Source organism: Anabrus simplex, chromosome 5 (genome assembly GCF_040414725.1).
Source record: "Anabrus simplex isolate iqAnaSimp1 chromosome 5, ASM4041472v1, whole genome shotgun sequence".
Taxonomy (NCBI): Eukaryota; Metazoa; Arthropoda; class Insecta; order Orthoptera; family Tettigoniidae; genus Anabrus; species Anabrus simplex.
The window spans coordinates 274,897,135-274,925,092 of record NC_090269.1 but is presented as its reverse complement, the minus strand read 5'-3'; the positions used below and the strand labels follow the sequence as shown (position 1 = coordinate 274,925,092).

At 41.3% G+C, this 27,958-nt stretch overlaps 1 protein-coding gene across 1 annotated transcript in view; it reads right to left on the bottom strand.

Moving 5' to 3' along the window:
- LOC136874834 (neuronal acetylcholine receptor subunit non-alpha-3) overlaps positions 1-27,958 on the bottom strand; it is a 66,300-nt gene that overhangs the window by 1,475 nt on the left and 36,867 nt on the right. Inside the window, exons 6-8 of the mRNA XM_067148514.2 lie at positions 23,650-23,818; positions 10,471-10,623; positions 5,279-5,454 (exon numbers count right to left, since the gene is read on the bottom strand). Coding sequence (XP_067004615.2) covers positions 5,279-5,454; positions 10,471-10,623; positions 23,650-23,818 — 498 coding nt within the window. The remainder of the gene's footprint in view (positions 1-5,278; positions 5,455-10,470; positions 10,624-23,649; positions 23,819-27,958) is intronic.

The window sequence follows — 27,958 nt, the reverse complement described above, 5'->3', positions numbered from 1 at the left end:
GAACCTGAAGGCCGATCAACAATGATCAATGAGCCCTGAATAATCTGGAATTGGATACTACAAGAATCGTTTGCTGGCCTATGTCAAGAGCGCAATTGGCGGAGCGCGTAGCGAATCATGATTGAGTCAGTGTTGCGTCAATTGTAGGTGAATGAACGTAAACAGATGGTAGCGTGTCCGTGACGAGTCATTCATCGGGAGTGAGTCCGTCAGATGGCTACATGGAGTTCAACGGTGTCACTTGTGAACTCTTCTGGAATGTCACAGTCCTGTGAGGAGCCATGTCTAGAACAGGAGTTCGACGTGCTGATGTGCAGCGTATTCGACTCCGATCGTGAGTAAAAACTGTCTCGACTGGGAAGAGCGCATTGGCCTGGCACGAACAAAATGGAACAAGTATGGTCACTCAACGAAATGGACAATTACATCATTTCACCCATCTCTCTTTCACCTGTTATTGATAGGGTGTTCTGAAGGAATGTACCATTGTAGACTTTGATATGTTATGCACTACAAAACCCCGACTACGTAAAATCGATCGTCAGATATGGCTGTGGACAGAAAGGGTGAAGAACGTAGTGAAGATTAAAAATACCTGTACCAAAAGTTCGTTGTTTCTATGACAGCTTAAAACTGGAGTCGTTGTCGTAATGCCAGGAGTGCAGCAAAGAACACGGTTGCATTAGGAAAATCAGTCCACTTCAGTGAAGTCTATGATGAAACTCGACGTAACAACTGGTGAGCGAAAACTCTACCGACTCGATAAGCAGCGTCACAGACAAACAGTTGTTATATAATTTCTTTATGGAATCAATGATGAAGAAGGCAAGCTTGGCACCAATTGAAAGAATGTAATAGAACTATGACAGCGATACTTTGAAGAAATTATCAATGAAGAGTTCTCTAATGCTTCAACTCCAGAGTCCGCACCGTACAGGTCCCGTTATGCCTATTACTGAGGCTGAGGTCGTTGAGGCACTGGCTAAGAAGATGAAACTAGGAGAGGAAACAGGACCAGACGATCTATCTGCCGAACTTTAGAAATCCAATCACTGCGATTCAACTCTGTGGCTGACTGGAACAAGATCATTGAAAAGAGAATGCTTCCAGCCGAGTGGGAATTCAATACCATAGTTCCGATTTGAAAACAGAAAGGAAGTCCAGCTGAATATTGCCATTGCGGATGAAAATGATTCAGATACTACAAAAATGAGCAGTATTGACCTACTAACAATTGGCTTGACAATTACGGCTGGCAGAAAACTCAGTGCAAAAATCCTTAACCGCTTTTGCACTGCCTGGCTTAAATTACGTTCTGTGACTAGTGTACTCTATGAAAAAAAATTCAGACTGGTTCAAGCCAAAAATATACTGTCCTGTAGTCTGCCCAATTGTCTTGTCTATGCTCAATGCTTGTGTTCATCAAAAGAAGAGGAACAACGACTTGTTGTCATGGAAATTAAAATTCTCAGATGGCCTGGCACTCCATGGTCGTATCACAAATGGGGAAGTTCGCAGGTGTTATAAAGTGGCACCACTCGTTGAAAACATGAGAGAATGCTGTCTACGCTGGTATAATGGTCATATGCCATGGAGATCTTGACTCGCATACTACCTGGACACAGCAAGAGATGGCGGTGTGTTGGACAGGCACCACGCACACGACGATGGTAATTCAGTAGTGAGTCAGGCTCCGTGCAGAATGGATGTGACGAGGAAAGAGCAGCGAGCCAAACTGGCCGGTCAGCGTGGTTGCAGTGCCAAAGAATGTAATAGAGGGCTTGTGGATGTTGTGGGGAATAATGCCCTTCCCTACCGAACCATTGCGGGATGACCAGCAGCATTTCCTCAGGGGCGTGAAACGAGCAGCGACGTGCAACGGTCCGGTAGACCTGTTACTGCCCGGACTGTTGAGACTGGCTTAAATGGCGTTCTGTGACTGGTGTGCTCTGTGAAGAGAGAAAATTTCAGACTGGTCCAAGCCAAAAATATACTGTTCTGTAGTCTGCCCAATTGTCTTGTCTATGCTCAATGCTTGTCTTCATCAAAAGAAGTGGAACAACGACTTGTCGTCATGGAAATTAAAATTCTCAGACGGCCTGACACTCCATGCAGACGATGGGTTTGTACGCACATAGGTACACTACTTGAGTTACAAGTCGAAACGGGCATTGAAAAACGAACCGTCCTCAGAATTTTACGGGAAGAACTTCAAATGCGTAAAATTGCAGAAAGGTGATTGCCTTGTGCATTCACTGACGTGAAAAAGTGGACACGGTATGACATATATCTCATCCCCATAAAGGAAAAACAAATACGTGGGAGACTGTTTGGGACACGGGATGACATTGCTAACGCTATGAAACGTGAGGCTGCAATTCATACATGGTGAAGAAACTGGTACCTGACTGTGCCGCATCGCTGGCAACTTGTTGTGTACAATGTATACAGGGTTTATCGTAAGGGTTATAACACTGTCTGAGAGTGAACATTATTACTGCACGAGGATTTTCTGTCTGACATTTCCCTCACTTTGTATCCTACACCTGGTAAACCTACTCGGTATTTTTCATATATTCCCCTGCATATTACGCTCCCCACTCCAATCTGTATATTTCTATTTGTCTGGTAGATCTCACATACATGCGATAAAAAGTTCCTATGACTTATTCTCCAATTCTCGTATGAATGTATATAAATTTGTATATGGATGTCTTTTCTTGCTGCTAGTTTAACTTCAGATTCTGACACATGGAAGATTTCCGTCGACGCAATGATGGTGAAGGGCGAGGAATGCGAATGCAGCGGCGATGGCCTTCATTAAGGTAAGCCCCATCTTGTTGCCCGATGTGGAAATGGAAAACCATGGGAAACCATATTCAGGGTTGTAGACGATGGATTTTGTACGCACAAAGGTTAAAAATACACACTTGTTTAATAATGTCTTTTTTTACAGGTATGATATAGTGTGATATTTATATTTAATTTGCGTGTTCAACAGACTGAAAATCTTTTAGGTTACATTTGAATGAGTCGATACTGGAAAAGTATGGCTTCCTTCTTAACGAACGTATGTATGTATTGTACCGGTTACGACCTGCACATGAGTATTTTTGAGTATAAATGACATTTAATTATCACGCGTAATGTTCTGAGCACGCCTGGTTTGTTTACCGTCAGCGGGGCAAGCAAGCAAGCGAGTGAAGGACAGCTGTGAGCTGTGACGTAGCCACAGGGGCTAGCTAGACCGACCGCCCGTCACACCACGTGTTCCCAGCCTGGACTCGTATATTCTAGATTCCACGTCACATCTTCCAGAATGATCGACGGGGAAAATTTTGTAACTCCCGTAATAATTATGCTAGCGGCTTGAGCGATATGTCATCTTGTTTGGGATCACCTGAACGTCGCAATGCTTGAGTTTTAAGTAAGTCCATCGAGGGATTCAGGAGATATTCAGTCAAGCCGTATTGTGACGTAGACGTCTCGGATCGAATAAAAGGAGGGCCCACTGTAGCCTGTTCACTCAGTTACAGCTGAGTAGTAAGCGTGGACACTCTCGCTGCTACTATCGTCATGTAGTGACAGTCCCGACGAGGAACTCTGTAATTTTCTAAGTATTCATAAAGTGAACTTGTATTTTTTCGAGTGTGGGAGAACGAATTCTTCCAAGTATTCTCAAGTGGACTTGCAATATTTCGAGTGTTAAAGAACATTTTCTAAGTCTTCATAATTGAACTTAAAATATTTACGGGTGTTCGAGACTGGAATTTTTCCAATTATTCATGAAATGGACTTGTATTATTTACGTATGTTAAAGAACGAATTCTTCATAAATTGAACCTGCAATATTTGCGAGTGTTAAGAGACTCATTCCTCTAATAAACAGTGATTTATAAACTTTTCTAGTGATGATCTCTGAATGTGCTCAAAGTTCCCGTAATCATAAATTTGTGATTTTGCCGGTACTGGTTCAAAGACTTATAAACTTTGCCGGTGATGAACTCTAACTTCATTCAACGCCTTTTAAACATACATTTAGGATTTCATCTGTGTTTATTCAAAGACTTGGATACCTTGCCAGTGATAGACTGCAAATTTATTCATGTGGATGGACTTGTGTTTTTCGTACATGTTCACTCAAAGACTTGTACATTCGCCAGTGGTGATTCAAGAATTATAAATTTCGCCAGTGATAGACTATAAATTTATTCATGTGGATGGACTTGTGTTTTTCGTACATGTTCACTCAAAGACTTGTACATTCGCCAGTGTTGATTCAAACTTTATAAATTTCGCCAGTGATGAACTTTAAATCTATTCAGATTTTCATGTGGATGGACTTATATTTTTCGTCCGTGTTCATTCAAAGACTTGTACCTTCGCCAGTGGTGAACTTTAAATTTGGTTATAGTTTCATGAGAAGGGACTTGTGTTTTTTTGCCAGTATTTATTCAGAGACGAAGACGTTTGCTAGTGGTGAACTTTGAAAGTATTCATAATCCTCGTATACAGAGACATATCATTTTACGAGTGTTAAATTTTGAAAGTCTCGATGAATAATAACCAGTGACTTCGCTAATAGGTTAATCACCCAAGGTTTTTATGAACTCAAATTTATCAGTACTACGAGCGACCTTGGAGACATCAACCCTCTCAGTCACACTGAACTGAGGTAGCAAATGATTATCTGCAACATCACCAGGATCATCGGGGTTCAGCCTAGGCCTCGAAAGTTCGAGGCATCTCTACCTTCTACCAACCCAGCCAGTCCAGCCGTTTCTGTACGGAGTCCCTGGAATCTTCTGGAACGTGTTCCAACCTGTTCGGCTTGGTGAACTGGAGAATCCGAGCCATATTATAGCACTATGTGGAAGACAACTTATATCTACCTGGAGGTGATGTGCAATTTCATGTCTTATATGAATAAACGCATGTTCAGTCAGAGTCAAAGTTTTCTTGTAGATAGGACCCTACCTCCTGTACCGATCCCTAGCTACTAGTCACCCAGTTTTATCCCTGAGAACTATATTCTTGCTTACTTTAAAATATAATCTGAGAGTCGGGCTCTTTTATCGGTACAGTATGTATGTATGTATGTATGTATGTATGTATGTATGTATGTATGTATGTATGTATGTATGTATGTATGTATGCATGTATGTATGTAGCTATGTGAACTATGGAAATATAACCAGCCCAATAAGATTCTGTTCTGCACCCCGATTGTTGTTGTTTTTTATTATAAGATTTTAACACAAAAATCATTTGTACTGACCTGGGAGGACCATTGATTGAGTATTATCAATCGTCCAGGAGGGGTTTCCAGTACCCAGTCGACAGCCGAGCTGATCCAAGCCGGAGGAGCTCGCTCTGCGGCCAACATCACTTTGAGGGTGACGGTAGTCAGTAGTGACATACCCAACAGGAGCAAGGAGTCGCGGAAGAACGCCACTTGGAACATTGAGATTGTAAGCCTTAGTAATTCGACCCTCCAGATCATTGTAGAACATCAATAAAGCTAAGATCATTCGTCAAATATTTCTGTAGCAGTCATAATACGTACATACATACATACATACATACATACATACATACATGCATACATTACATACATACATACATACATACATACATACATACATACATACATACATACATACATACATACATACATACATACATACATACATACATACATACATACATACATACATACATACAGTACCCGAACACCTGCCCTAAAGTAAGCCTGGCAAAGCTCAACGGTTCAGGGTTTGGAGGGTGTGGAATGGGCCATCCCCTTGCAAAATTAACGAATTATTATATATTTAATACAGGGATTTAAGAACATACATTTCAATGACAACCATTCGATATAGTAGGTAAAACGTGTTTATTTATTAAGACATAAAATAGAGGATAAAAATCCACGGGTATCAAACACTGTACATATTTGCAAATGTTATCGAAATGACGGTCGGGTCTCGGAGCATCATTACTTTAATATTACCCACTGGAAGATGATGTGTCACTATAGCACGAAAAGGAGGATTATCACATAAGTCAAATCAAACTTTCATGGATTAAGGCCTTTCCTCTGGTATCTAGTAATATGAGAAGTATTCGCATCCGTAACTTAAGAAAAATCCCGCACATACAGGGAACACAATATAATAATAATGCTAATTGCTTTACGTCCCACTAACTACTACTTTTACGGTTTTCGGAGAGGAACACAATATAAAACCTAACACTCGATATGGAACCGGATTCTAAAACCCCCAAAATAACACTGAATTTAAGCTGTAGGACGCGGCCTAGGCACCCCTAGATCAGGATTGGACCTCACGAATTTTAAATTAACGTGCGGCGCTAATGCCCCTTTAGTAACTGACATAAACATTAACACCACAAACGGTACAAACAGGACACGGAAATAAAATTGAGCAAAACAAATCACCATCCTGAAATGATGAAACATGTACCTGACAAAGAACTCGTACACTAATACACACTTGTCTTGGTATACGCTCTCGGGTATCGAATCTTCACACACACAGAAAATCCAATGGTCGATAATCCATCTTATCCTCACGTGCACACGGGATAAGTATCAGTTGGCCAGCTCGACTTCTAATTATGCAGTACGACTGCTGGTTAACAAGGTTCACTAATATAACTCTAGCACATGGCAAGAGGGATTTACCTGCATTCCGGCATTTACTTGCTCGTCAGTGTTGGCCAAACTTCACTTTCTCGGCCCTAATTCAACCCTTGGGAGCGCCGTTATCTCACTAAATACTAGCCAACTCAGGTTGAAATACCATCCGCGTTCAACGCGGGCATAAAAACTATATTTCACATCTACGTCAGCGATTCACTCTGTCAGACACTATCAATCTCATTTATGCGCAATCATTAGCAATCAGGCCACCTTTCTTCTTCCATTCAGTGCCTTACAGGCTTCATCCATAAGATCCATGCTCGATCACAGAGCAGACCCGTGACCAACCAGCCTACCTTCTTTAACGTTAATCATTTTTTCAACCCTGCGAAGTTTACACACCGTGAGCAGATCATTGTAGAACATCAATAAAGCTAAGATCATTCGTCAAATATTTCTGTAGTAGTCATAATACGTACATACATACATACATACATACATACATACATACATACATACATACATACATACATACATACATACATACATACATACATACATACATACATACATACATACATACATACATACATACAAACATACAGTACCCGAACACCTGCCCTAAAGTAAGCCTGGCAAAGCTCAACGGTTCAGGGTGTGGAGGGTGTGGAATGGGCCAGCTGAAATATCATGCATTAGAGAAGATAACAAGTGCATGCATATCCTATCTTTACTATAAACGAGTGCCTCCTATACATTGAGCCCCTGGTTCGAATTCTACTAGGGCACTACTGTCCTTTTTTCATTAGATGACTCTACACCTATAAACTGTTAATTTTATGGACAACTAAAACAAGTGATCTACTATTTCTGTGCAATCCTAACTATATCATTCAAGGCACTTGAAAAAAAACACAAAACTATACACTCAAAAAAACGCATTCCGGTCCCACTCAAATTAAAATCTACTATTAAAAGATCTAGCCTCTAGCGGCTTTAACTACATAATATTTACATTTCTCCAACAAACGGAATGCGAAAACTACTTTCTCAAATGATGTTTGATTTGACTTATCTGATATCCATATTGTGCTTCAACTCAGCCCTTCCGGGCCTATCATGGGTGCCTAATTCGCCATAGAGCTCACGATTTCTAGTGTAGAGTTCCTTAGTTTTCGATCTGCGTTTTGTCAAACATGTCGAGATGCCTTGTGCTTGAGTGCTAGTGCTGCGGATCTCTGCAACTAAGAGCATGAACGGTTTAAATGTCGTCCTTCGACACTCGTTTCACGCAAACGTGTTGTTCAATAACGTGATCTATAATTGGGAATTCTTTGACTGTTCCCGCAATAGAAAATTCAGTCCGTTTCCTAAAGCTTCCATTTAATGGTAAGTAACCCGATCACCTCTGATATCAGTCCTGCCGCCTGCACTCGTTCGATTACTTGAAACCCGTAATTTATATGGGAAAATTATTCCGTTTCTCCAATATATGTGGGAATATCACTACTGGTCTTTATTCTCCTAGTTTCATTTACTGTATCTTCTTCTTCTTCTTCTTCTTATGACGCCGTCTCCCTCCGAAGGTTGGCGATCCAATTGATTATGATTACGCGCGAAACGGCAGCACGGAAGATTCAATTCGCTTCTCCAATAAAGGGCTAAGCGTCCACCCTTCGAAACCATACAGAAGGACAGGAAAGACATAACAACGTAGCATTCGAACTCTGAGCTGGAGGTTGAGTTCTCGGCTGGTGAATAAGGTCCTCATTGTATTGAACATATTTTTTACTTGTCCAATCCTGGATTGCCAACTAGAATACCGTCTCTTACTGTCCGTATGTTCACTTCTCCCTTATCACGGCGTAACCTAACAGCACTCCACTTGTAGAATTCAGAAGTGGTGGAGAAATTTCTGTTCAGTCTTATTTGAACGATCTCCTCTTCCACCGAGCTCTTGTGATTCCCCGAGAAACAGTGAGTTTTCTTTGTACCGTGATCCACATTTTCTTTGACGGACGTTCAAATACAGTATTCCTTCTTTCACTGATACTGCACAATTATTATACATTATGTGTCATAGGCACTAGGTAAATCTAAATTTCTCTATGTTCTATTTTCAGTCAAGATAACGGAAATTGGAGCTTATTTTGGGATGATTCCAGTCGTGCATCTTCTCGTATTTTTCTAGCTCTCGTTGAGAATAGGGCCTCCCCAAACAAAATCCAAGTTCTCCGTCTCTCCTGCCGGCTCGCTCCTTCCTGTCGTCACTGGTGCATCCCTGCCTTTCTTTTGTGTGCTCCATTTACTAAACTGAGCCCTCGCTCACTGATGCCTCCCAGTTCGTAACCTGGCGGATGCCTTTCGCAGACATTAAGTGCTAAATATTTGTCATAGGACTGCCGTATGATACGGTTCAATACATACATACATAAATACATAGAGTAGAGTATTGATTATCCGAAACAGTCGGGGACTGGATGGTGTTCCGATAAATGATTTTCCGGATAACCGATCACTTACGAAACACTTGATATTAAACACAGCTGTGTATATTTTGCATCACACCGTAGTAATACAGTTTAGGAAAAGAAGTCCAAAGTTGTATTTTGGATCATAGCTCTTTTATTTTTGCCGCTAAATCTCGCAAATGTTTTAAAGACAGCAATTGGAGAGCATCACATTCTTTTGTTGTTATAACCACTTCATAGCCGTCTCAAGGCAGTGAAAAGCTTCTTCACTGGGTGCTCCTTTTTCATCAAGGTCGTAGTCGCTAGGCTCTTCCCCGTGGTCGCATCTTACATATATTATGAACGGTACAACAAATACAGCACTATCTGTCACATGGGCCACTGACGACGCAAGATTGGTCACGTAGGCCGGTTGATAGGAAGGAGGAACACAGCGGACCTTCTACGTGGCACACAAATTTGAATTTGCCAACTGCAACGCTTCCGGTTAACTGATGTTTCGGTTGATCGGTATTCGAATAATCGATACTCTACTGTACATACATACATACATACATACATGCATACATACATACATACATACATACATACATACATACATACATACATACATAGTGGTGGTGGTGGTGATTATTGTTTTAAGAGGAAGTACAACTGGGCAACCAGCCTCTATATAACACTAATCAGAAAGAAAAACACGGAAGGGGTCCGACACTTCGAAAAATGAAGGTATCGGCCAAAGAAAGACAAGGGCCACGAAGGGCGTGAAAATTAAAAACTCCCTAGGCCTCCATACGTAATACCGTCGGGGTCAGAAAAGAACAAGAGTTGACCAAGAGAGGTCCGATAGGATAGATAAAAGTGAGGAGCCTGGCAAAGTGAGTGGAAACAATGCCAGGACTCAGCTGAGGGCCCCGTGGCCGCCAACCCACGCTCCAAAGTTCAGAGCCCCTGAGGCCCCTTTTAGTCGCCTCTTAGGACAGGCAGGGGATACCGTGGGTGTTATTCTACCGCCCCCACCCACAGGGGGCATACATACGTACCTACATACATACATACATACATACATACATACATACATACATACATACATACATACATACATACATACATACATACATACATACATACATACATACATACATACATACATACATACATACATACATACATACATACATACATACATACATACATACATACATACATACATACATACATACATACATACATACATACATACATACATACATACATACATACATACATACATACATACATACATACATACATACATACATACATACATACATACATAGCTCTTTAGGTTACCTATTAGTGGCGTTGAGTCTCCATTAGAAGGAAGAATTATTCCTAAGTATTGCATGTACAGGCAATGTGCTAGTATATTCATACAGCCCAGGGACAGCCGTTCAGAACTGAGAGGATCGAGGAAGAACATCAGTATCGTCATGGCAGCCAGCACTGAAACACACGACAGAACAGTCCACATTATGCACATTTGTGGAAATAAGAAATACTAACTTCAACTCTTCCTGTGCTATTTTACAGTTTGTCTTCTAAATTTTCTTTATCATATTATAAAGTATTTAATTTTTGAGAAAACGTAGCTGAGAAATGTTCATCTGAACGAAATCGAATAAATACCTAGAGTGTGTTGTTGTTTTAAATCGCAGCTCGGTCTACGCAAGTAATGTTCTTTTCATTTTCAGTGTGTTTTAAGTGTGAATGAGAGTAACATATCATTCCGTAAACGAAGTACTTGAAATGGTAACTTGGCTGAAAAAGGAAAATTGGACTTTTCAATGGTCAAATTCTGACCTCTGAAGGTGGAGAGCTATACTGTACAGAGTGGTCCACCAGCCCTTTAAAACTTAGTGTTATGTAACCAGCATAGGCTGTACCGGGTGGCCAGCCAGCGCGTAGTCTACATATAAGTGCCCCACATGCACCAATGATGAATGTCTAATTTTCACAGGGGTATTACTGCCTGCAGGCATGTTACGTCAGAATACGACAAGATAACAATCGGACGGCCACTCGTTGCATGTTCCTCAGCGATATCCGTCTAATGTACCTCTTTGCGTTTTTTAAATGCTATTTGTTCGGGGCGTCGACCTATGTTATGAACCCACCGTGTATGTGGAAATTGCGGAAGTGTAAAGTGTTGAATGTGAGGAAAGGAACGTTAAGGACGACACAAACACCCAGTCCCCAGGTCAGAGATATTAATCATTTATAATTAAAAACTCCTGGCCCAGCCGGTAATCGGGCCCGGGGCCGCCTGGTGACGCATTGCCCCCTACACCTGATGCGTTAGTAAGCCTGATTTTCGAACGCATTGTACTAGGCTAGTGTTTGGTACAGTAGCACTACAGTTGCTGTCAACATATCGACATCAGCTGATGTGTTCAGCAATGACGAATACACAAACATAATTTTGATCTCTAGAGAATCCGGTCGGAATGCAGCCGAAGCTCGCAGACGGTATGTGCAGGAATTTCTAAACAGCCGCCTGAGTTCTATACACGTATTTTGCCGAACAGAGCTAATGGATAGTTCAAGCCACATACAAACAATTCTTTGATAGAGGTGAATATCTGCAAGCGTATAAATGAATGCGTTATTAAACTTTATTTTCTGCATATTTGCCGTGTTTACAAATGCAGCCTGTTAGTTTTTTTTTTTTTGCTATTTTGCTTTACATCGCACCGACACAGATAGGTCTTATAGCGACGATGGGACGGGAAAGGCCTAGGAATGGGAAGGAAGCGGCCGTGGCCTTAATTAAGGTACAGCCCCAGCATTTGCCTGACGTTAAAATGGGAAACCACGGAAAACCATCTTCAGGGCTGCCGACAGTGGGATTCGAACCCACTATCTCCCGGATGCGAGCTCACAGCTGCGTGCTCCTAACCGCACGGCCAACTCGCCCGGTCATCCTGTTAGTAAAATGACTGATATTTGTTTCACATCGGAAATATAGCACGGTGTACCGCTCCTTTGTAAACCAGCGATTAGGCATCCCATTCATCATTATTGCATGCGGGACAGATATACGTAGAATGTACAGGGAGGGAGGGCCACCTGGTACAGCATAAAAGTATCGATCTCTATTCGTATACAGGACTAAACCAATAATATGCTTGGTTTCAAGCTCGTCAATAGGGACGGGATCGTTAGTCCAGTGATAGGTAATTTAATATTTGAAACTCTAATGAATTTATGAAACTATTACATCTGCGAATAACATTTACTTTAGGACAGGGCTCGTACATTAAGTCCAGGGATAGATACCGTATAGGTCGCGAACCTACTATCGAGTGCCAGGTCTCGCACTAGCTAAGGTGGCAAAAATGTCTTCCGTTAACATTATTCACCCATCCCGTGCAGAGGCACGTTCAAATCCCGGGATTTATGTATGCTGTTACGTCTATGACCGTGAATATGCTACGGACACATTCCTACTCATTTCAAAGAATGGATTTTTCGGCCCCAAAAATATACATTTGCATCACGTTTTACGCAGCGACGTTGTGAAATCGTGATTCATCTGAAAAAATGACTGTTGATAAAAAAGGCTATATCATTGGCTACTTTGTGTAATGACCATTGACAAAATTCGCCGGGAGCATGGAGGTCAGATTATGAAGCTCCTGATTTATTTGCCGATGGTACGGATAGAATTTATTATTATAGATGCCCCTATACTTTTGGTTTGTAGAGATCATAGGGGCATCTCCAAGGGAGGTTTCCATCCGCTTGTTCGTGGTGCATACAAACGTCGCTGGAGGCTCCGGAACAATTGGCTGCCAGTTTTCTGCTATCAGAAATTCACTTATCACAAAGGCGACTGTGATGACTGCTGTCATGCTTCCCCAAAGATTAGTAATATAATAGCGTACTCGTTACTGGAACAAATCAACAGTGTTGATTATGTTCCCTTCCTCTAGATCAGGTATGTCAAACAGTGCCCGCAGTAAGACTTGACTTTGCACGCGTGCGGGAAGAACTTATATTTAGGCGGGAAGGGGAAGAGTAGAACTGGTAGTACGTCCGCTCATAGCACAGACGAATACTATACGCGCACTTTTTCTTGAGCCCGGAGCTCCATAGTGCCGAATCGGTAGACCTCGGTTATCTTCGACATCCATACCGACAACCTTTGAAACACAAACTATGAATCGCTTATTCGTCGCTGTGCGACATCTGGCGTACACTTTGCAAACTAGTACTGTTGTCGTTTACACAGCAAAGCCAAACTATATAATTCATGCTAGTAACAAGATTCGCATTGAGAAATGTTATATAATGTTAAATAATGTATGTGTGACACAATTGTTGACGTAAGATAATAAATGTTTTGAAAATTCATATCGATCGATCATATTATCGATTCAATTCAGAATTCATTTCCATCCAGTTGGCAGTATAACCGAAACTGGCAGCACTCCCTCCTTTCTCCACACACCGTAAAAATCGGACTCAAGAAGAAGTGCGCGTATAGTAAACGGTATCTCTTCGTGGCACGTGAAACAAAACGACGATGGAAGGCGAGTGGTAAGGGGAAAAGTTACAGTAGATTTGATCCGGAATGGTCGCACTGTTTCCTAAGTCTCAAACATGAAGGAGAACCTCAGTACTTAGGGTGCGAAAAGCATGACCTCTACAAAAGTTTAATGTTAGGCATCATTATGAGCTGTATAATGCACATCAGTACAGTGGTGTTACTGATAATGAGAAGCTAAAAGTAATAGCGGAACTACGAAGTACTTTGAAATATGTGATTATACTGAAAGGATGTGTTTTTAAAAGTAGTTTGTTAGGGGAACATGAAACGGTAATGTCGAAACAACGGTAGTTCCAAATATCGGCTTTTTATTTTTACCAGTATTCCTGTCAATCTTTGGAAGTACTTACAGATGTGAACAGTTATTTTCCAGGATGAGGATAAACAAACCTCGATTCTGATCTCGGATAACAGACGAACATCTCAATGCAGTAATGAAAATAGTGTATGCCATCACCATCAAGCCTAACATTGACTGAATTATTGTCAGCAACTGTCAAAGGAGCTCACGAAATCAGTGAACATAAAGGAATCGCTTTTAAGCAACTTATATTTTATTTTTCATAGGAAGCGAAACTACGATGACCATGGTGCACACAAGTGCTCACCGGAATGTTTTTAAGTTATTTCATCACACCTTTATTTTTTCAACTAGAATACTCTTAGTGTATTATTTTATGTATCTTGAATATGTCAGAATTTGATCCTTCGTTTAAGTTTAGGTTAATATGTGTAGTATTTATGTAGCCTACAATTTTGTTATCTTTGTCTTCTTCTTCTTCCTCCTTTGCTACAGCTGTATCCCACGCCTGTGGGATCGCGGGTGTGAACTGCTTCTCACATATTGATTTGGCCCTTCTTGATGCCAATCTAAATGGAGGGATGTAGTTACTATTGCGTGTTCCTGTGGTGGTTATTAGTGTGGTATGTTGTCTGAATATGATAAGGAGAGTGTTGGTACGGACACATACACCCAGTCCCGGAGCCAGAAGAATTAATCAGAAGCGATTAAAAACCCCGACCCGGCCGGGAATCGAACCCGGGACCCCTGAACCGAAGGCCAGTACGCTGACTATTCAGCCAACGAGTCGGACCATTATATTATCTTTGTATATATCAATAATGTGTTTATTATTATTTCATATAAATTAACAACTTACGGTGCCTTATTATTGATATTGGTGAAGGGCAGCCCTCATTTACAGGTAGCACACTTCGTTCATAATGAAGGAACGAATACTGCGCGCCCTCTAATGCATCTCCTTCAAATTTCTCCGCTCGAGTCAGCGTGTGCTAGCCGAGACCGCACGGGAGTAAAGACACCCTACAAGCTGCTCGCCTGGTGTGCGCTTGATCTCGACATGCCTTCCCTAGACGAATGAATGAGAAAGCCTTGTGTCGTGACCTGTTTTTCACAGATTCAGAGTTAGTGTAGCATACAAGCTCAATAGAACATTCTGTTATAGTTCGACAGGAGACGCTTCGCCGTACACAGATAAACTGTTAATAAAATAGAATACTCCCATCCTTCAGTTTCAATCACCTGAATCTGGGGAAAGAGTAATCGCATTGTAATCCAAATTATATTTTGATACATATTTGCTTTTACTTATTACAATTCATTATCTATTACTACATTAAACATTACAATTATATCTATTAACTGCTTACTTCCAAACTCTGCATTGTCGTCTTTTAAATTTAGTTATTTATTTTTGTCCTAGGTGTTAACAGTGTTACATAGTCTAGGATAACACGTATCTTACCCTTCATAAGTTGAAATAATGCTTACTTTTATGTCACAATATTTACAGAGCTATCCTACAACTACAACATGAGTGAATTGAATGAATGAATGAATTAATTAATTAATTAATAAATGAATGAATGAATGAATGACTCCATGTGTTGATGAATGCATGATTTCATGATTGAACTGTGTTCACGAATGTGAAACTGTTATTGCCTTCCTACATAGAGTAAGAATCGAGCCATGGGCCCATTTCCATTTCTCAACCGATACACCCACAAAGGTGACATACTGTTTGTTCGCAGGAAACGCTCCCTTAATGCATGTCCCTTCCTCCACGGTATTTAATATCCACGTCATCTATCTATTTAATATGCTACAACGTTCAGTTAGCATTGTACCACAATAGATCACTTCGCACAACCTATTAACTTGTTCGTATTACTGGTACACACATTATAGAAAAACACAATATACCACATATTTGTGGAATAATCCTTGCATCTTGGCACGAAGGCTGCATATCGTTCTTTCTGTCCAGAATTGCCTAGTTTTACATTGCTGACACATAGTTATCAAGCAGAGCAATATCAACTTCAGTTCAGACGTACTATCGGTGTTAGATGGGTTGCGTATGTCCATTTACTTTAAGTGGCTTTACCACTTTGTATCTACATTTTCTCCTGTCTGAAGAGACAACTAAAAGTTGCCCACCGGTCATCTCAACTTTGGAGTGTAAGTTGCGGACTAGAAGGCCCCTAGTTAAGGCCACACTCCGCAGGTAAAAATACACTGACTGACCGAGCAAATGCAACACCAAGAAGGAGTGGTCAGAACTTTATGCCAATTGCAGGGTAGACTGACGTCACTGAGGTATGCTCATGATGTGAAATGCGCCGCTGTGCTGCGCACGTAGCGAACGATAAATGGGACACGGCGTTGGCGAATGGCCCACTTCGGACCGTGATTTCTCAGCCGACAGTCATTGTAGAACGTGTTGTCGTGTGCCACAGGACACGTGTATAACTAAGAATGCCAGGCCGCCGTCAACGGAGGCATTTCCAGCAGACAGACGACTTTACGAGGGGTATGGTGATCGGGCTGAGAAGGGCAGGTTGGTCGCTTCGTCAAATCGCAGCCGATACCCATAGGGATGTGTCCACGGTGCAGCGCCTGTGGCGAAGATGGTTGGCGCAGGGACATGTGGCACGTGCGAGGGGTCCAGGCGCAGCCCGAGTGACGTCAGCACGCGAGGATCGGCGCATCCGCCGCCAAGCGGTGGCAGCCCCGCACGCCACGTCAACCGCCATTCTTCAGCATGTGCAAGACACCCTGGCTGTTCCAATATCGACCAGAACAATTTCCCGTCGATTCGTTGAAGGAGGCCTGCACTCTCGGCGTCTGCTCAGAAGACTACCATTGACTCCACAGCATAGACGTGCACGCCTGGCATGGTGCCGGGCTAGAGCGACTTGGATGAGGGAATGGCGGAACGTCGTGTTCTCCGATGAGTCACGCTTCTGTTCTGTCAGTGATAGTCACCGCAGACGAGTGTGGCGTCGGCGTGGAGAAAGGTCAAATCCGGCAGTAACTGTGGAGCGCCCTACCGCTAGACAACGCGGCATCATGGTATGGGGCGCTATTGCGTATGATTCCACGTCACTTCTAGTGCGTATTCAAGGCACGTTAAATGCCCACCGCTACGTGCAGCATGTGCTGCGGCCGGTGGCACTCCTGTACCTTCAGGGGCTGCCCAATGCTCTGTTTCAGCAGGATAATGCCCGCCCACACACTGCTCGCATCTCCCAATAGGCTCTACGAGGTGTACAGATGCTTCCGTGGCCAGCGTACTCTCCGGATCTCTCACCAATCGAACACGTGTGGGATCTCATTGGACGCCGTTTGCAAACTCTGCCCCAGCCTCGTACGGACGACCAACTGTGGCAAATGGTTGACAGAGAATGGAGAACCATCCCTCAGGACACCATCCGCACTCTTATTGACTCTGTACCTCGACGTGTTTCTGCGTGCATCGCCGCTCGCGGTGGTCCTACATCCTACTGAGTCGATGCCGTGCGCATTGTGTAACCTGCATATCGGTTTGAAATAAACATCAATTATTCGTCCGTGCCGTCTCTGTTTTTTCCCAACTTTCATCCCTTTCGAACCACTCCTTCTTGGTGTTGCATTTGCTCTGTCAGTCAGTGTATATTTTTATCTAATGCGTGGATTTTCACGGAAATTTGTGGGAATATCACCTACATAAAAGTAGATATATCACGAACATTTCTTTCATATACAATTGATGGTTTTCCCAAATAATTATTTTTGACATTTTAATTCCAGTTTTTCATGAAATTTAAGTAACATGTTAATGTAAATTCTTAATTAGGTAGATAAAATTCTTTCAAAAGCACTACGTATCGATTTTTCTCTACATAATTTATATAAGAAGATATATCGTACCAAGGTTTGTGTAATTTTTACGTTCAAAATTTTGGACTTAAAATCCCTACTACTTCAAAAAGCTCTGCAATCAAAAATTCCATACGCAGGTTTCTTAATACAGCTGTGATACATATACCATAAAAATTTTGTTACATTTGGCAGAATATTATGGGAGAAAAATGGGATTTAAATGTAAAATTACAATTGACAAACAAAGCATTACTACAGTGATAAATTGTTTGAATTCAACGGAATAACTTCGTGACAAGAAAAAAAGAAACTTAAGCCTTTCTATGTCAGTCATAAAAAATTTCACCAAAATGACCGAAATATCTATTTTTATCTCCGGACTGTCGACTAAAGACTGATATTCTTTCACTTATTGTGCCACACTCCTCGCTTTGTGTTACCTAACTGATTTGCCTTGCAAACTCTTGTTACTTTTTAACATTATGGTTTTTAGGTTTGCAATGTCTAGGAAGGCTTTCATTTACACGCCTTTCGTGGCTCTTCCCTTTCTTTTGACGATACCAGTATTCTTCGACGAGTCGGATACCCTTTTTCTATTCACTTAACAGAGGGTGTTTATGTAGTTGTACCTCTTCTCCTCCGCCTTCCACTTCTTCTTCTTTTTCTGCTTCTCCAAGTGCCATGCTTCCTCTCCCGAACATTGAAGATCACCCTGGCAAGTACTCCTTGGCCTTGAACCAGTGTGAAGAGATCGTTTGGTTTGAGAATTTCTGTCATGTTTTGATATTTTACCGGATGAGTCCACTGCGCCTGACGTTTTGTGTCGTTAGGCATCCCAACGAACGTCAGTGGTATGATGGTCGATTCTCCTTTGCCATATAGCAAGCCACATTCGCCTTTAACCACTCACTGATGCATCACAGCAAGACTTTTGCAAAAAACATACTGTATATGCGACAGGTGTTTACACAATGCATCAAGGGCATACGGTTAAGTAACAAGTAACTGCCAAGTATAAACTTTAGATTGGATATGAAATTAACGCTAAAAGCGCGTGTGAATTTGTGAAGCGGGAAGTCGTTTCAGACCCAGTACGCTTGTGTTATAGTCTAATTGTAAGTACGGAGATGGTAGCGCGTCTGTGTTTGGGTGGTGGGTTCGAAACTCACTGTAGACAAATACTGTCATTCGTATCCTGAGCTTCAGGTATCAAATACAAGGCCAATCGAGCAGCATGCAACAAATAGCACGCAATGTTTGCAAAGAAATGAAGACATGTAACATCGGACCCTCACGACGTGTCACAGGGTGGATGACGACATGGAGCACAATATTATTTGAACTCCCGTGGTCGCAACCCATGGATTGTGGCTTAGTATTACTCCTGAATGAATGTGGTCCCCCAAAGCTACTGAACATGAACTGTTTGTCAATATCAAGTTGTGGATTAGGTGTACTGTACTTATCAGCGTACTGGATACATTAACATCCGCTGACCACAGACCGCGCAATCGGTTAGAATAGTTAGAATTTGCATGGACTAATATGCCAAGTTATAGAGTTAACTATAATATGAAAATAACGCTATAAACAAGAGTGCACTAATAGGAAATGTGAGTGAAGCAAGACAGAACGCATAAGGAGCACAACGCCCGTACCATGAAATATTTCCACACCGACGACAAACAATCGCAAGTACTTTTAGGAGGGTGGAGCGAAGTTTCTGTATAACTTCGTCACTTTCCCGAACAGTTCCTGTTAGAGAGGCACAAGTAACGTCCAGTGATACTGCTGAGATGGTTTAGGACCCTTTCCGGGGGAATCTTCACACGAGTATCCGAGCAGTAGTACAAGAGGCCAACATCAGCCAGTCGTCTGTTGTACGGACCTTGCACGCCAGTTTGTTTCGTCCGTATCGCCGGCAGCTACATCAGGAGCTTCACGGACGAGATTTTGAAACTCTTGTTGATTTCTGTGCGTGGATACTGACGCAAATGATCGTGCGTTTGTATCTCACATTTTATTTTCGGACGAGTCACGATTTCATAACTATGGCTCAGCGAATCGTCATAATAAGCAGTTCTGGAGTGTTGAAAATCCCCACTGGGTAAGGCAGGTAGCATTTCAGGCACGATGGGGAGTAAATGTCTGGTGTTGCATAACTGGATAATAACCTAATTGTACCATATTTCTTTGAGGATCATTTGACAGAAGCCCGATACCTACAGTTTCTTCAAGACCAACCACCATTGCTGCTAGAGAATATGCCCCTGGGTGAGCGTGTAATCATGTGGTATCAACACGACGGAGCTCCCTTCGCATGTCAGCAAACGTTTGATACACACCATGGTCGATGGATATGAATGGGAGGACTTGTCACCTGGCCTGCTAGATCTCCCGATTTGACTCCACTGGACTTCTTCCTATTATACTTGTATTTGAAGGACGTAGTGTACGCTCAGCAGCCAGAATAGCCTGAAAGCCTTCAATAGCTTATAAAGGAAGCCTGTGAATCCTTAACATCAATAATGTTCCAACGAACCCGAATGTCCGTTCATCGGCATACTGAAGATCTGTAACTCGCAAGCAACCGACCATAGGACGTACGTTCCTAGGGGTGTTCTGTTTAGCTTTGGGGTAATAGGCCCTACTATCCGCGCCCCGACTATTTTCCACATTTTGGGAAAACCCTGTACCGAGTGAGTCCGCTGCGACTGACGTTTTTTGCTCTTAGACATCCCAACGAACGTCAGTGGTGGTGTGATGGTCAATACTTCTTTGCCATGCACCAAGCCAGAGTCACCTTTAACCACTTACTGAACGATCACAGCAAACATGTATGCGAGAGGTATTTACGCAAGTTGCTTTACGTCGCACCGACACAGATAGGTCTTATGGCGACGATGGGACAGGAGAGGGCTAGGAGTGGGAATGAAGCGGCCGTGGCCTGAATTAAGGTACGGCCAGGTGTGAAAATGGGAAACCGCGGAAAACCATCTTCAGGGCTGCCGACAGTGGGGTTCGAACCTACTATCTCCCGAATACTGGATACTGGCCGCACTTAAGCGACTGCAGCTATCGAGCTCGGTAGGTATTTACACAATGCAGCAAACTGCCATACGGGTTGTAAGAAGTGCGTGCCAATTATAAGCTTTCAGTAGGGTATGAAGTAAACGCTAAAAGTGACGATATGCTTATAGAAAAGATGTATGCATTTGTGAAGCGAAAGTAGTTGTCCATCTAGTACGTTTCCGGAAATTAGCAAGCGAGAGTCTCCATTGCGGCATAGGTTAAGGGGAGTGCTACTAATACAATAACAATGGGTAGGTGGGTTCGAAACCCACTTGAGCCCAATAATTCTGTTCGCATTTTGTACTTCGAGAATCGTCTACAAAGCCTTTGTATGCGAATACCCTCACATCGTGGGTTGTTTATTTATTTATTTATTTATTTATTTATTTATTTATTTATTTATTTATTTATTTATTTATTTATTTATTTATTTATTTATTTATTTATTTATTTATTTATTTATTTATTTATTTATTTATTTATTTATTTATTTATTCATTTTGGCACTTTTCTAGGCCACCAGGGCTGCTTATGTGCGTGGTTTTTTTGCTAGTTGCTTTACGTCGCACGGACACAGAGAGGTCTTATGGCGACGAGTATGCATGTTTATAATATGCATTTATTTATTTATTTAATAATAATGGTGTTGGATTTACGTCCCACTAATTACTTTGACTTTTTTCGGAGCACCCGACGTGTCGGAATTTAGTCACGCAGGAGTTCTTTTACTACCCAGCAAATCTGCCGATACAAGGCTGACGTTTTTGACCACCTTCAAATACTACCGGACTGAGCAGGATCGAACCTGGCAAGCTGGGGTCAAAAGGTCGGTGCCTATTTATTTATTTATTTATTTATTTATTTATTTATTTATTTATTTATTTATTTATTTATTTAGGCATTGTTCTAGGGCTCTAGGCCATCATGGCTGCTTACGTGGATGTTTTATAAGCAGGTACGGACGAGGACAGGAAGGTTGGGGGGATTTGAATCCGCTTGACTGTGCAACAGCCTGTTAGTGTAGTAAGTGTTCAAATAGATGGCCTTCTGCAATAGTACACGTTTGAACCCCACTATCGGCAGCCCTGAAGATGATTTTTCGTGGTTTCCCGTTTTTCACCAGGCAAATGTTGGGGCTGTACCTTAAGGCCACAGCAGCTTCCTTTCCTGTCCTATCCCTTTCTTAACCCATCGTCGCCATAAGTCATATATCGCTGCGACGTAAAGCAAATTACACTTAAAAAAATAATTCGAGATGTTAATTTCCATACCATAAAAGATGCTTCATTCATCAAGCTACAAGTTAATAATTTGTTAATGGTCCTACCTGGCATTTCGAGTAGCTATACCCATGTTTGTGTAATTGGAATGCTCAAAATTGTATTTTCGTGAGTTGCTGGAAATCATGCGAAATCATGAGATAATCTTACGTTATTTTGCCCATAGTAAAATGAAATATATCATCAAACTCGTAACGACTATATAGTAAATTAAATGATGCGAGAACTTGATACAGAATTCCTAACTCCACAAATAATTCGAAATAACCCCTCCATTCCTTTTCGTAACCTAAACATTTATGCCTCCTAAACAATCGACCAAAGAACACATCGTCGTTGTGGCTGCGAAAATCACCATGTGAAATATTTCAGGTTAGAAATTTAGCCGGTAAGGTTCTGTCATCTAAAGCTCAAAATAGCGCGGGGAATTTCAAACAGTTCTCGCTCGTGGTGACTTATGTGCTGCGGGTCAGTATTATTCCCACAATATTAATACACAGCGGATTTTCCAGGCGCAACGACGATAAGTTTCGAAGGGCGGTTGTGGGGTGTACCATCCACACTTCAATTGCTTCCCAAATTGTTGGGAACACCTTGTATAGCCACGAAATTCGTCTCTATCATTCACCACATCTCCCATCAGCCTTCCTTTTCATAATGAACTGGAGAAGGCGATATGCAAAATTTCACCTGAAGAAGAGAGACATTGATAGGACATATTTTTAGACATCTTGAACTTGTTTGGTTAGTTTTTGAGAAGTTATACGGTGTAGGAATGGTAGGAATGGTAGGAATAGATCAGGGTATGAAAGGGTATGAATATGGCAAAATTATTATTACAAGTATGATGCAGTATTTATGTAGAAATTATAAGGTTAACACAAGATATGGCAGCATGGAGAACAAAATCAAACCAGTCCATGGTCTGATAACACAATCAATCAATCAATCAATCAATCAATCAATCAATCAATCAATCAATCAATCAATCAATCAATCAATCAATCAATCAATCAATCAATCAATCAATCAATCAATCAATCAATCAATCAATCAATCAATCAATCAATCAATCAATCAATCAATCAATCAATCAATCAATCAATCTATCTATCTATCTATCTATCTATCTATCTATCTATCTATCTATCTATCTATCTATCTATCTATCTATCTATCTATCTATCTATCTATCTATCTATCTATCTATCTATCTATCTATCTATCCTGCACATCCCTTTGAAGTATTTCAGTATCAGACGAATTGTAACTACCTAGGTATACTACCATTAAGTACTAGTAGATACACTAGCTATTTATTAATCTATGTGAAAGTTCTATTATACTCTACTGATTGAACTTCCTATGTAATTATTAAGTAATAATAGGATCAGACTGACCGAATGCAGGTACGACGACTGTGGCCGCATAGCAGCCGGCGTGTCTCCGCAGTATGATCGTGAACTCCAGGTATGGGAAGGTGTCGTTTGCCGTAATGAATGATCTGTGCTTCCCTTCCACATGCAGAAGATCCCATTCACGGTTAATGACCTCATCCTCTACCATTATCTGCCGGAAAGAAAGAATTACTTACTTTGTGACAAGATAACTGAAGTTTCTAATTTGTAGAGGTTTTATGTGCAAGGGGATGGAATGAAGGAGAGCCAAAATTTCCTTGGCCCTGTTCACTGACTAATTCATACAGGAGGTCTGCAGTAGTTGCACAGTAGTGAGGCGAGTTAGTACTGAAGCTGACTTTGCACTGTATTGAACAATAGGTCCCTACAGTAATCAAGGTAATGTAGTTAAATGATAGATGACTAAATTTCTGACCACGACATCCATCTCGGCATCTACTGCATGTCAATAAAACAGAAGAGTATACCTGCCTGTCTGTGGGTTATTTTGAATGGGAACAACTATTACTGAGCGTTTTGGGTTAATCTATGACGAGTGCAGTAGCGTAGCCCGGATTGGCCAATGGGGCGGGGGTTAGTTACAAAATTATGATAGAACATAATAAAGGTGCTTGCGCGTGTGTGGTGCGCGCATGTATGGGTGTCATTATAAGGACACTGATACAAGTGAATTATGTTGATATTCGGATTGCAGTACACTGCAAAATGTTACATTAAAATACAAACAAGAACACTACGATCAAGGTGAACAGTTTTTACAGAAAATTGCACGTTCAGTTTACTATATAAAATCCAACTTTCGAGTCTTCTTAGAAAATAGATTCAACAGATCTGTTGATTTTACAATTATGTATACGTGAATTGTTATTTAGTTGATTGTTTATTGCCGGTATTCGTTCAATTTATTCGAGTAAAAATTCCATGGGGCTGTTCTAACCCCCAGACACCCCCCCTCTCCCCATTCCCGGCTACGCTCCTGGACGAGAGGGACCAATGTCATACTTTTGTTTGTTTGCTACCTCTGAACTGACTGAGGTGAAAATTAATATTTGTGTTTCTGTTAGTCTCAATCATAGGATACATTTTATTAGTCAAGAATTGAGGGGCAGAAATTGGCACTTAGAGTATGGTCCACGTATCTATGTCGACCAAATACAGCTCATTTTAATATTCCGACAAGAAGAACGTACTTCAATCTATCCGTAGGGCCCATAAAACCATGATTGCACCATCGCTGCGTGCGCCATTCCCTACAATTTGGTCTGCACGCCAGTCGCCTTCCGCTCACAATATGCTTTGACTATGGAGTACACAGAGTTTCTCATTGGGGTATGGTGTTCCCTTTTCACTTTAGACGTCTGTGCTTCCCGGTCCACGCCTGTTTCACCAGGACCATTAATAAATCCTGCGGTGGTGGGTGGTGTTGATTATTGTTTTAAGAGGAAGTACAACTAGGCAACCATCCTCAAAATCCCGCGGGCCTACCCTGAGGATAACAGACCTTGACTAGAAGTCGAGCTGTTTCAAACACCGCCAATTATACGTCATCTGCTCCCACGTCAGCAGCAACTCGGCTCGTTTGATTTGCTTTGTACCAGCAGGACCAGTGAAAGAAAAAAATTACCTAGAAGCACTACAGTATTACTATTTTAATTGATGAATTAACTCGGGCAGCGACTTGTACCTCAGCTTGTGCCCACTAATTCTGAGGAGCGTCCATCAGATATACTGTACGATATACGATAGAAGTGACGTTAGGATGTATTTAATGATCCAGAAAAGTGCAGCACTGTTTGTTTCTGTAGATACAGATGCTTCAAATTAAGAGAACAGAAACAGGTTTCCTTTGGTAATAAGGTAATTCGATCCTTTTGTTGACTTTGGAAGCAAACTAGTAGACTTTGTAGAAACGAAATGAAATGGCTATGGCTTTTAGTGCCAGGAGTGCCCGAGGACCGAGGACATGTTCGGCTCGCCAGGCACAGGTCTTTTGATTTGACACCCGTAGGCGACCTGCGCGTCGTGATGAGTAGGAAATGATGATGACAACACATACACCCAGCCTCCGTGCCAGCGAAATTAATCAATGATGGTTAAAATTCCGACCCTGCCGGGAATCGAACCCGGGACTCCTGTGACCAAAGGCCAGCACTATAACCACGTAGCCATGGAGCCGGATGACTTTGTGGAACAAACTGATGATGCTACTGGTGGTAGCCATACTTTGATGAAGAAAGGTCTTCTTCATTCCTCTTTAAATATAAATAACATATCGTCTCCTTGTACCGAAAATGAAATGAAATGAAATGGAGTATGGCTTTTAGTGCTGCGATATTCCAGGACGGGTTCGGCTCGCCAGGTGCAGGTCTTTTGATTTGACTCCCGTAGGCGACCTGCGCGTCGTGATGAGGATGAAATGATGACGAGACAACACATACACCCAGCCCCTGTGCCAGCGAAATTAACCAATGATGGTTAAAATTCCGACCCTGCCGGGAAATGAACCCGGGACCCCTGTGACCAAAGGATTGCACTCTAACCACGTAGCCATGGAGCCGGACTATAGATGATGAAAGTGTAAATTATGTAAATAAGATGTCTGCATTGAAGCTGTTACATGACGGTAATAAAAGAATATTGAATGCAAATAGTACAAACCATATAATCCACAATGGCACTAAGCACGCTTCTTATAATAGATGCAGACATACAAATGATAATTGTTACGGTTTGAGGACATTTTTCAATCACAGAAAAAATGAGGAATGAACTGAATTATTTTTACTTTCTTGTCGATTATGAATGGGATCAGGTGGCTGTTCATCTCACCAATTGTTGACAGGCTGTTGACAGGTAAAAAGTTAATATTTGAATACAGAGCGGTCCCCCAGCCATTCTTTAAGATACGCAACACATGTAACACTGATAGACCTTAACCCCTTCAGATAAACAACAAAATAGTTATACGCATTAAAGATAATTCGTGATATTCTTGTTTATTTACACCCAATTTAAAATAAAGTTTCTTAGAAACAAATTTGTGTGTTTTAGAAAAAATGAATACGATGTATATGCCCCAATATACTTCGGGGGTAACAAACCGGCATTATTTCAGAAAAAGCAAACTGCCAATTAAAATTCGTTTCTTACATTTGTTGTACACTATAACTATACAGAGCCATTATTAAGATCCCAACAACTGCATTTTAGCATGGTATTCGTGCAAACAATTTCAACCCACCAAAAAGCAAAGATGGCCATTACTGAGTGAACAAATAATATTTTTGCGATTTTCTTTCTTTTTTCTGGGAACAAAATTCACACATTTCCTCTCGTCAATTTTGTTCGTGCAGTGTTCTGGTGTTTTAGGAGGCAACTAGCCACTACTCAACTTTCTGGTATTTACAGCCATTGCTAATGCTATTTTCTGCTGCAATTATCACCGATCAATCTCCATTCAATGCTCTGTTGAAATTCCAGGGAGGTCATTTGTACTTCTGAATTTTAGCCCATATTCTCAATAAGTTTAGGGTACATTATTTATGAATTATTAATACCAATATCTATGGGATCGAATAATAGTGTATTTAATTTTAGCCTTACGTTCAACTTCGTAAGTTACTTTTCTCTGACCCATCAAACTTCTTGGACTTAGTAACCGTGACATGACAGCGAACATATGTTTTATCAGAGAAACCTTGAACGCACACACCTCTTTACAGCAATATCTTCAACTCGCAAAAGGAAAATATTATGCCTTATTGTCACTGGCCAGGAATTCTGTTCATACTTTTGTCAGGTGGGAAGTTATTCGACACAGCATTTTTCCTGTTGCTGCTCACTGTTTTACACACTTTCAAGTTTTCTTCTGTAAGAATATAATGAAGAGCCGGCGAGTTGAAGCAGTTGTCTATTTATATGTATATCTATCAGTTAAGAGATGAAGTATCACCGACTTCCCAAGACCTAATTTTGAATGAATATCTTCCTTTTACCAGGATATAATTCGAATACAATAAAGATAACCTGTTTCAGAATCACATCAGCATCACGTATCAAAATACCCACTTAACGGTCTTATTTTTTATGCACTGATTCATAATATTGCGACCTTCGAACTTCACTTTTCTCGTCATCAAAGGTGACTACCACCTTGCAATTTCTAATAATGGACCAGGCTAATACTGTTCTAATAATTGTTTATTATTATTATTATTATTATTATTATTATTATTATTATTATTATTATTATCATCATCATCTCGGATCAAGGGCTCCCTAACTTTGACAA